The sequence below is a fragment of the Macrobrachium nipponense genome, chromosome 6 (assembly GCF_015104395.2).
Source record: "Macrobrachium nipponense isolate FS-2020 chromosome 6, ASM1510439v2, whole genome shotgun sequence".
Classification (NCBI taxonomy): Eukaryota; Metazoa; Arthropoda; class Malacostraca; order Decapoda; family Palaemonidae; genus Macrobrachium; species Macrobrachium nipponense.
The window spans coordinates 74,647,569-74,659,641 of record NC_061108.1 but is presented as its reverse complement, the minus strand read 5'-3'; the positions used below and the strand labels follow the sequence as shown (position 1 = coordinate 74,659,641).

Sequence of the window (12,073 nt, the reverse complement as noted above, 5' to 3'; positions counted from 1 at the left end):
TTTAGTCGTTTTTTCTTGAGTTTTAACTAACAAAATAGGAGGTTTTAAGCATTTTTATAGGGGTTCTTATAAAAATGCTAGCAATTTCTTTAAAAAAGAGAAATTCCATATTTAAAACAATATTTTTAAAAAATTTTGGGAGGTTTTGATGCCATTTCGAGAGATGGTAGAATATACAGGAATATAGGAGAATCTTGGCAAATCCGGGAGGGTTGTCAAACCTAGGCTTCCCTCCCCCTACTGTCAGTAGTTAATGACCTTGTCTGAAAGTTAAACAGCCATTCCAGCTCACATCCTCAAGCTAAATCCCTATGTAAAGACCTTCAGGTTTGTATGTTAGGAAAAATAGAAATTACTTGAAAAATTTGCTATATTTAAGGTGAGTAAAGGTTAGGAAGTGGCATTTAATTTTTTAACAGTCTTTGTGTTTTTTATTTGTCTATTTAGAAGCACTGACTGATTTTGTTGTTCTGTTCCCTCATTATCAAGTTTTTTATCTTTACGAAAAGTATTTTTTATGTTTATCAGAGCATATTTGTATAGTAACCAAGTGATGTACCACATAGTCAGTGCATCATCATTTAAAGCATATTGATTGATTTAGTAATTCAGTTTACTCTTCTAAAGCTTTGTATATGTATATACTTGCATTTGAGAAATTCATAAATTCCTTAAAAATAGTTGGCATTATGTAATAAGTAACACTTTATCCTCTTATTTCAGTTTCTGCACCATTCATTTCATCATGGGTATGATTACTAACAGACCTAGCTTATAATAAGTAAACCTTATGCGTTAAATGTATAAAACCAAAGGTTTTAAATATTTTTTACAGATAAGGCTTCACTGATACATCAAGAAGTGAAACAAAAGTTAAGGAAGGTTCTTTCTCAACCTTGGATTCCACCCCACTGCCGTGCTGTTGTGCGAGCTTATGCCTCTCAAGCATCTTTGACAAGCTATGGCACTCAGCATAATCATCCATTTGTTTCAAAGCAGTATACACCTATTGAATCTTCAAAATTGTCACAAGGTAAGAGAATGTATCTTAAATGATTATGTGATGTAGTGTCTAAAACCTTAAATTTCAAACTGGGCACACACTAGTGATAAGCATTGAAGATACTAATGGAATTCTTATCTTGTAACTGTTGACGACATGGAAAATGGATTTAGTGTATTATTAGTTATTACCTGAAGATTAACCCTGTCTTTGAAGTAAGTAAAATGAAAAGGCTGGGTAGGTTGGATTGATCCATGTGGATTAATTATTTAATTTCTAGGTAATTTACTGTTAATGGAAAAGGGATTGACTGTAGTAGTAATTTGTAGTAATACAAGTAATTTTATCTTGATTAGTTAAATGACTCTTTGCCTGCTGCCTCAGAATTGATTGATTTTTATGATTTCAGTTATTGTTTATATCTGCCCTGTAATGCTTTCCAGAGTTTCCAGATAATTGGATTCTTTTATACAAATGCATAAATCATAAATAATTTCTAACTAGTATACAGAACATATCCAAGTACGTGAAGTACAGTGGTACCTCAGGATACAAAATTAATCCGTTCCGAGGTGGCCTTCGTAACCCGAGTTTTTTGTATCTTGAACCGCGTTTTACATGTAAATTGCCTAATTCGTTCCAGGCCCTACAAAAACACCCCAGTAAATTTTATAATAAAGCTAAATTGACCAATAAACAATGAAATACAACAATTTGGACCATTCAGTACCTAACTTGAACTAAATATGTACGACATATCTGTAAATAAAGTGTATTAGTGTACATGGAACCTTATCTTTCGAGTGAGGCGATCTCCAAAAGTGGTGACAGAGGAGGAGGACAAATGGCAGAAAACTCGTACGTACTCTTAGCTTTATGAAACACATTAAAAAATGTTAGGAAACATTAACACTAAACTTTACGAAACACATTAACAAATGGCACAAAACATTAACACTTAACTTTACAAAAAACTTAAAATAAAATTTTTTTGTTTACTTTTTGTTTTTACTTTTTTTTTTTACATTTTATACTTTACATTTTTTTTTTTTTTTTTTTTTTTTTTTTTTACAAAATTTTCATTTCTTCACTACTTAATGGATGCCAGTCCGTTTACGGAATTTATCAAACCACCCCCGAGAAGCCTTGAAGTCTGGGGTTGTCATCGATGTCCCTTCTCCTCCGTTGTCTTCGGCCTGGGCAATCAAATCGCCGAAAATAGCGCTAGCCTTTTGGCAGATTGCTGTCTCGGTTACTGTACCACCAGCAATTTCTTTGTCCCCAATCCATAGAAGAAGCAGCCTCTCCATCTCATCATGCACATGGCTCCTCTTGTTAGACAAAATAGTCACGCCCTTGGAAGGTGTAGCTGCCTTGATGGCTTCCTTCTGCTTAAGGATGGTGCCTATCGTCGACGGATTTCAGCCGTATTCCTTAGCGATCACACTCAACCGCATGCCAGTTTCATACTTCATGATAATCTCCATTTTTGTCTCCATAGAAAGCTTACTCTTCTTTCCGTGAACTTCAGCAACTTTCTTGGGACCCATGACTATACTGTATGTAATTAAGTTATGTAGAATACTAATCAAGTTCTCACACAACACGATAAAGTAGTAAAATGAAATCACTAACACGAATTTACGTTAACAAACAAAATCTTATATGTGAACGAACGAAATCTGCGTGTGTACGATAACGCTGGTGCAAAGCAGTGGCTGAAGAAGAACGCCTTTACGTAGAGCACGATGGGAAAGATGCTGACCAATAGGAGAGCAGGATCTTATGGCGGTAACTAGCATCAGGAACCAATGGGAGAGTGGGAGGATGGTGGCGAGTCTACTCAGTTGGCGGTGCGCGAGTTTTAAAATTATTCTCGGCGGTCCGGGCGAATCTTGGGACTTTACAGCAACAACCTTTCGTAACCTGAATTATTTTCGTATGTAGAGCCAAAAAAATCTTCGTATTTGCTTTCGTAACTTGAATTTTTCGTAAGCTGGAACTTTCGTATGTCGAGGTACCTCAGTAAAACATTTCAAAGAAAAATATTCCAGAGTGCAACTCTAACCACCCCCCCTGATCCTTGCTGGTACTCGACTAATATTAATTTTTCTGTGTTATGCTCCACCTGAAGGAGGGAGGAGAGCACAGAGTTAACAGTTAATGGGTTTGTATAGAAATCCGTTTTATTATAAAAACAGTTTATCATGAGATGCCCATTTATCATAAAATGTCCTGAACTACTATTTAAGTAGGAGGACAAAGCAGATGAAACAATGAGATCTAATTTTTAGAGGAACTGTTCAGAGTAGGTTGTTTGTGATGGTTAGTCTTATATTAACTGATATACCTTAGAAATATGGTGTGTCTGTATAAATACAGAAAAATAAAGTAATTTTAGTTCTTGATCCTCTGAAGTATAAGTTGGAATTACAGTGGACCCCCTATATTTTCGTTCTCCGAATTTGGGGGCTCACGCATTCGTTGATTTCTCTTGGGAATATTTCCCCCCATTATTCGCGGAAAATGTGCTTATTCGTGGTATTTGTCAATGAGAAATATCCACAAATTCCTGTTTTTTTAATTAATTTCATAATAAAATGCACTGTTTGTGATAAAACTATTTAAAAACCAGGTATATAAATATTTAATGGGTTTTTCTTGAGTTTCAACTAACAAAATAGGAGGTTTTAAACATTTTTACATGGGTTCCAACTACAGTAGTGCCTCAGGTTACGAAATTAATCTATTCCGAAGTGGCCTTCGTAACCTGATTTTTTCGTATCTAGAACTACATTTTACATGTAAATTGCCTAATTCGTTCCAAGCCCTACAAAAATACCACCGTAAATTTTATAATAAAGCTAAATTGACCAATAAACAATGAAATACAGTGTTCCCCCCTTATTCGCAGGGGATGTGTACCAGACACCCCCATGAATAGTTAAAACCCGCGAATACAGTGGCCCCCCCCCCCCCCAATATTCACGTTCTCTGGATTTGCGGACTCACGGATTCGCGGATTTCTCTCTAGGCCTTATCTACCCATTATTTGCAGGGAATTCGCTTATTCGCGGGTTTTTACTGACAATAAATAATCCCAAATTAGTGTATTTTGACGATATTTTCATGACTAAATACATTTTTATGATACAAAAATTATTTACTAATTTTAAAATATTAATATTGATCAATATTGTATTAGTAAGTTTAATAAGATTAAATGATATCACATAATAACAATAATAATTCTCTCTCTCTCTTCCAGAGACCTATGTTTTCTGTATGATAAATAAATGATTTAGTAATTTTCAAACAATATAAATGTAAAGAGCAATCAATTCATTAAAGAAAATACCATAGTGAATTAGTAAGATTTAGTTTATAAATTAAAAAATTATGTAAGAATGAAGGAAATCCCAGTCTTCACACATCTTTCTTTCGAACTCCAGGTACCAAACCGAGGTCCAACAGTTGTCAAATATATCATGTAATGTGACTGGAAGGGAGGGAGTGTTTCTCTCTCTCTCTCTCTCTCTCTCTCTCTCTCTCTCTCTCTCTCTCTCTCTCTCTCTCTCTCTCTCTCTCTCCTTACTGAGATTTGAGATTTTTATAGTACATGTATGTATAATATGTATATTAATATTTTCAAATGCTAATAATAATTGTAATTACAAAAATCATATGTGATAGTATTTTACAGAAATACTACAATAATCTTTCCATTTCACTCTTTCAAAATAAGGATGAATTCTCCTTCCTCCTTCCTCCCTCCCTCTCCTCCCTCGTCTCTCTCTCTCTCTCTCTCTCTCTCTCTCTCCAGAGATGTATGTTTTTTGTATGATAGATGAATTAGTAATTTTCAAATATCAATATGAATGTAAACAGCAATAATATCAATTCATTAACAAAAATGCTAAAGTGAATTAGTAAGATTTTAGTTTATAAATAAAAAAATTATGTAAGAATCAAGGAAATCCCATTCTTCACACATCTTTCTTTCGAACTCCAGGTACTAAACTGAGGACCAACAGCTGTTAAATATATCAAGTAATGTGACAGGAGGGGAGAGTATGTTTCTCTCTCTCTCTCTCTCTACTGAGATGAGAGATTTTTATGGTACATGTATGTATAATATCTTTTTTAATATTTTCAAATAATAATAATACTATAACTGTAATTACAAAAATCATAGGAGATAGTATTTTAAAGAAATACTACAATATCCTTTGCATTTCACTCTTTCAAATACGGATAACTCTCTCTCTCTCTCTCTCTCTCTCTCTCTCTCTCTCTCTCTCTCTCTCTCTCTCTCTCTCTCTCTCTCTCTTTTACTGAGATAAGAGAATTTCTATGGTACACATGTGTATATGTTTATTAATATTTTCACATAATAATAATATTAATAATATAACTAATTTCAAAATTCATATGTGATAGTATTTTAAAGAAATACAATAACTCTCTCTCTCTCTCTCTCTCTCTCTCTCTCTCTCTCTCTCTCTCTCTCTCTCTCTCTCTCTCTCTCTCTCTCTCTCTCTCTCTCTTGCCTCATGAGATAAGCATGTCATAGTGGTAACTTTCGCCCTCCGTTTGACATGGAAGTTTATGTATACAGTGTATCTTTAAGAGCATTACTACATTTTACGGTGGAATAATAATGTACAGTACAGTGGTACCTCGAGATACGAAATAAATCCGTTCCGAGGCGCCCTTCGTATCATGAGTTTTTTGTATCTTAGACCGCATTTTACATGTAAAATGGCTAATCCGTTCCAAGCCCTCCAAAAACACCACAGTAAATTTCATAATAAAACTAAATTGACATATAAACAATGAAATACTACAACAATATGGACCATTCAATACCTAACTTAATACGTACTGCTAATTACCTGTAAATAAAGTGTATTAGTGTACATGGTATACAAGACATACTGTACATATATAGTAAAATGTGGAAGCTTACCTTTCGAGTGAGGCTATCTCTGAAAGTGGCGACAGAGGAGGAGGACAAACGGCAGATACGTACGTACGTACGTACGTATGTACACACTTAACTTTACGAAACACATAAAAAAATGTAAGGAAAACATACATAAACTAAACTTTACGAAACACGTTAACAAAACTGTAACACTTAACTTTACAAAAAATAAAAATAATTTTTTTTTTCTTTTTTTGATGTTTACATTTTTCTATTACTTTTTTTTTATACTTTACGTACGTACGTTTTTTTTTTTTTTTTTTTTTTTTTTTTTTTTTTTTTTACAAAATTTCAACTTCATCACCTCTCAACTTTCTGTTTTTTATTATCACTTGGTTCTTCCTTTTTGCTTACTCCTGCTAATACTAAAGGCCTCTTTAAAAAATAACTATCCAAGGAAGATTGTTTCTGCCTACTTTTCGCAATGTTCCTGAAACGACTCAGGCAAGCCTCATCGAACTGCTCAAGCATACGGCCTGTGTAAGCCTTTTCGGGGTGTCTTTTTTCAACAAACTATTGCACTTTATGAAAAGCAGCTAGAACATCCTTCATTTCTGCCGTTGTCAGGGTCGTCGTCCTCCTCCTTGCCGCTGCTAGAGAACTCCTCTTGAACGATGTTATGTTGCATGGCCTCCAACTCCTTCAGGTCATCTGTCGTAAGCTCCTCTTGGTGCTCCTCGAAAAGGTCATTGATGTCGTCCTCGTCGACGACCAGCCCCATGGACTTGCCAAGTGCAACGATCTCGTCAAGATCTGGTTGCAAAACAGTTTCAGGATCGTCAACTGTTTCTGAATCTGTAGCACCAGCTTCGCCCACGTCAAATCCCTCGAAGTCTCTGGCGGATACGGCATCAGGCCAGAGTTTCCTCCACGAGGAATTCAAGGTTCGCCTCGAAACCTCCTGGCAAGCTTGGTCAATGAGTCGGATGCATATGACAACATGGAAATGCTCCTTCCAAAATTGACGCAAGGTGAGGTTTGTGGTATCGGTGATGTCGAAACATCTCTTGAAAAGATGTTTCGTATACTGCTTCTTAAAGTTCGATATCACTTGCTGGTCCATGGGGTGGAGGAGAGGGGTGGTGTTAGGAGGAAGATAAAGAACCTTGATTAAGGAATACTCCGCTAGGATACATATCTTCCTCGAGGCCAGGAGGGTGAGCAGGGGCATTGTCCAACACCAGCAGACATTTCAGAGGGAGGCGCTTCTCTTCCAAGAATTTCTTCATTGTCGGGCCGAAACAAAGATTTACCTACTCGGTGAACAAAAGCCCCGTTACCCAGGCTTTCGTATTAGCCCTCCACATCACTGGAAGCTTCTCCTTAAGCACTTTGTGGGCCATGAAATGATAGACCAGTAGGGGCTTCACCTTGCAATCCCTACTGGCGTTTGAACAAAGTGCAAGCGTAAGCCTGTCTTTCATAGGCTTATGCCTGGGTAGCTTCTTCTCTTCCTCCGTGATGTAAGTCTGACGAGGCATTTTTTTTCCAAAAAAGGCCAGTCTCATCACAGTTGAAGACTTGCTGAGAACTGTAGCCTTCCTTGGTCATCATCTCGTCGAACGTCTTTTTAAAGGCTTCGGCCGCTTTCGTGTCCGAGCTGGCCGCCTCCCCATGCCGCACCACCGAATGGATGCCAGTCCGTTTACGGAATTTCTAGAACCACCCATGAGAAGCCTTGAACTCTGGGGTTGGCGTTGATGTCCCTTCTCCTCCGTCGTCTTCGGCCTGCGCAATCAAATCGCCGAAAATAGCGCTGGCCTTGTGGCAGATTGCCGTCTCCGTTATCGTATCGCCAGCGATTTCTTTGTCTTTTATCCAGACAAGAAGAAGCCTTTCCATCTCATCGTGCACGTGGCTCCTCTTGCTGGACAAAATAGTGACGCCCTTGGAAGGTGTAGCTGCTTTGATGACATCCTTCTCCTTAAGGATGGTGCCTATTGTCGACGGATTTCGGCCGTATTCCTTGGCGATCACTCTCAATCGCATACCAGCTTCATACTTCTTGATATTCTCCATCTTCGTCTCCAAAGAGAGCATCCTCTTCTTTCCGTGAATTTCAACTTTCTTGGGACCCATGACTACGTATATACTGTACGTAATTTATGTATAAGTAGAGTAAAGTTCTCACACAACACAATAAAGTACGTATACTGCAACGAAATCACTAACGAATTTACGTTAATAAACGAAATCGTTAGAACGAACGAATACCGCATGCGTACGATAACGATGCTGGGACGAGTGGCCGAGGCACGCTGCTACGTAGTAGATGCATGATGGGAAGGATGCTGACCAATAGGAGAGAAGGATCAGGAACCAATGGGAGAGCAGGAGGATGGTGGCGTGTCTACTCATTGGCGGCGCGCGAGTTTCAAAATTGTTATCGGTGGTCCAGGCGAATCTCGGACTTTACAGCAATAACCTTTCATATCTAGTGCAATTTTCGTATGTAGAACCATAAAATTTTTCGTATTAGCTTTCGTATCTCAAGTTTTTTGTAAGTTGAGCATTTCATATCTCGAGGTACCACTACTAGTTTTCAAATAATATTAAGTTTAATGAGATTAAACAATAACTCTCTCTCTCTCTCTCTCTCTCTCTCTTTTTCCATTACAGTAGTACCTCGAGATACGAAATTAATCCGTTCCGAGGCGCCTTTCGTATCATGAGGTTTTCGTATCTAGGACCACATTTTACATGTAAAATGGCTAATCCGTTCCAAGCCCTCCCAAAACAACCCAGTAAATTTCATAATAAAGGTAAATTGGCCTATAAACAATGAAATACTACAACAATTTGGACCATTCAATACGTAACTTAATAATAAAAATGCAAAACCTGTAAATAAAGTGTATATTAGTGTACAAGAAATATTATTACTGTAACATAAAATGTGGAAGCTTACCTTTCGAGTGTGGCTATCTCCAAAAGTGGCGGCAGAGGAGGAGGAGGACAAACAGCAGATACGGACACTTAACTTTACGAAACATAAAAAAATGTCATAAAAACAAACTAAACTTTACAAAACACATTAACAAAACTGTAACACTTAACTTTACAAAAAACTTAAAATAAAATTTATATTGTCTTTTTTTGATTTTTACATTTCTTTTTACTTTTTTATACTTTACGTAATTTCAATTTCTTCACCACCGAATGGATGCCAGTCCGTTTACGGAATTTTTCGAACCACCCATGAGAAGCCTTGAACTCTGGGGTTGCCGTTGATGTCCCCTCTCCGCTGTCGTCTTCGGCTTGGGCAATCAAATCGCCGAAAATAGCGCTGGCCTTCTGGCAGATTGCCGTCTCGGTTATCATATCGCCATCAATTTCTTTGTCCTCGATCCATACAAGAAGCAGCCTTTCCATTTCATTATGCACATGGCTTCTCTTGTTGGACAAAATAGTCACGCCCTTGGAAGGTGTAGCTGCTTTGATGGCTTCCTTCTGCTTAAGGATGGTACCTATCGTCGACGGATTTCGGCTGTATTCCTTAGCGATCACACTCAACCGCAAGCCAGCTTCATACGTTTTTTATTATCTCCATCTTTGTCTCCATAGAAAGCATTCTCTTCTTTCTGTGAACTTCAGCAACTTTCTTGGGACCCATGACTATATGTACTGTACGTAATTAAGTTACGTATGTAGTACGTACAGTGGTCCCCCTGTATTCGCGGGGGATGCGTACCAGACCCCCCCGCGAATAGTTAGAATCCGTGAATGTTTGGAACCCCTATGAAAACGCTAAAAACAGCCTATTTTGTTAGTTAAAGCTTAAGAAAAACCACTAAAAATTTTCATACTTGGTTTTTTAAATAGTTTTATCACAAAAAGTGCATTTTATTTATGATGAAATTGATAACAAAAACCAGGAATTTGTGGATATTTCTCATAGGAAAATACCGCGAATGCATGAATTTTCCGCGAATAATGCAGGGAAACGTTCCTGAGAGAAATCTGCGAATGTGTGAGTCTGCGAATCCGGAGAACACGAATACGGGGGGCCACTGTATACTAATTAGGTTCTCACAACACGATAAAGTAGCACAACGAAATCACTAACGAATTTATGATACTAAACGAAATCGTTGGACCGAACGAATGCCGCATGCGTATGATAAAGCTTCGGGTGCGAAGTGGCCGAGCGAAGGCACGCCACCACGTAAGATGCATGATGGGAGGGATGCTGTCCAATAGGAGAGAAGGGTCTCATGGCTTGGCTAGCATCAGGAACCAATGGGAGAGCAGGAGGATGGTGGCGAGTCTACTAGAACTAAGATGGCGGCGCACGGCGCGGGTTTCAAATTTGTTATCGGGCGAATCTCGGACTTTCAGAAACCTTTCGTATCTTGAAAACTTTTCGTATGTAGAGCAGTAAAATTTTTCGTGTCAGCTTTCGTATCTCGAGTTTTTCGTAAGTTGAGCCTTTCGTATCTCGAGGTACCACTGTATTATTCTCTTTGTCTCAAGAATAATTCATAATTTCACTCCTGATGGTCAGATATATGATGTTGCCATTCAATGGTCTCTCTCTCTCTCTCTCTCTCTCTCTCTCTCTCTCTCTCTCTCTCTCTCTGTGTTATTGGCTGTAGGTATATATTTTTAATGATAAAATGTTTAAGATGACTTTGAAATGATATTAATAATATAACCTCAAAGATTAATACAGTAATAGGTTTGTAATTAAAGGTATATTTGAAGTAGGATGTTATTTAAGGTATTCATTTGGTATCTGAACTTTCAAGATAGGCAGTTATAAGCATTTTTAGTGGTGGTTCTAACTACAGTGTTCCCCCGTATTCGTGGGGGATGTGTACCAGACACCAACGTGAAAAGTTAAAACCTGTGAATATTTAGAACCACCGCTAAAAATGCTTATAACTGCCTATCTTGAAAGTTCAGATACCAAATGTATACCTTAAATAACATCCTACTTCAAATATACCTTTAATTACAAACCTATTACTCTATTAATCTTTGAGGTTATATTATTAATATCATTTCAAAGTCATCTTAAATATTTTACCATTAAAAATATATATACCTGCAGCCAATAACAGAGAGAGAGAGAGAGAGAGAGAGAGAGAGAGAGAGAGAGAGAGAGAGAGAGAGAGAGAGAGAGAGAGAGAGAATAACTGCAAGACTCTGACTCCTTCCCCTCCACCAATACGTAGTATATCAAACTGTCAATTACTTCCCCGCCCTCCTTCCTCCAAGTGGATAAAAAAACTGGGAATCGCTATTTTATTTTATTAATCTTATCAATATTTGAAAATTAGTTATAATGTAAATCATTTATTTATATTACAAAACAAATAAACATTGACGGTAAGTGAGAGAGAGGTAAGGAGAGGAGAGAGAGAGAGAGAGAGAGAGTAGAGGAGAAGAGAGGAGAGATTATTGTTTAATCTAATGTTTGACAGCTGTTGGTCCTCAGTTTGGTACCTGGAGTTCGAAAGAAAGATGTGTGAAGACTGGGATTTTCTTCATTCTTACATAATTTTTTTATTTATAAACTAAAATCTTACTAATTCACTTTAGTATTTTCTTTAATGAATTGGTATTATTGCTGTTTACATTAATATTGATATTTGAAAATTTTTAAATCATTTATTTATCATACAAAAAACACATCTCTGTAAGAGAGCGAGAGAGATAGTAATCCTTATTTTGAAAGCGTGAAATGGGAAGATTATTGTAGTATTTCTGTAAAATACTATCACATATGATTTTTGTAATTACAATTATTATTATCAGTATTATTATTATTTGAAAATATTAATGAACATATTATACATACATGCACTATAAAAATCTCAAATCTCAGGAGAGAGAGAGAGAGAGAGAGAGAGAGAGAGAGAGAGAGAGAGAGAGAGAGAGAGAGAGAGAGAGAAACACACTCCCTCTCCTCCAGTCACATTAAATGATATATTTGACAACTGTTGGACCTCAGTTTGGTACCGGGAGTTCGAAAGAAAAATGCGTGAAGACTGGAATTTCCTTCATTCTTACATAATTTTTTAATTTATAAACTAAAATCTTACCAATTCACTATAGTATTTTCTTTAATAAATTGATTG

The 12,073-nt window shown here is 37.0% G+C and overlaps 1 protein-coding gene across 4 annotated transcripts in view; it reads left to right on the top strand.

The window, feature by feature from the left end:
* LOC135216346 (coiled-coil domain-containing protein 22-like) overlaps positions 1–12,073 on the top strand; it is a 394,256-nt gene that overhangs the window by 52,574 nt on the left and 329,609 nt on the right. For all 4 annotated transcript variants that reach the window (XM_064251575.1, XM_064251573.1, XM_064251574.1 and 1 more), the window contains exon 2: positions 836–1,033. In XM_064251575.1, coding sequence (XP_064107645.1) covers positions 836–1,033 — 198 coding nt within the window. The remainder of the gene's footprint in view (positions 1–835; positions 1,034–12,073) is intronic.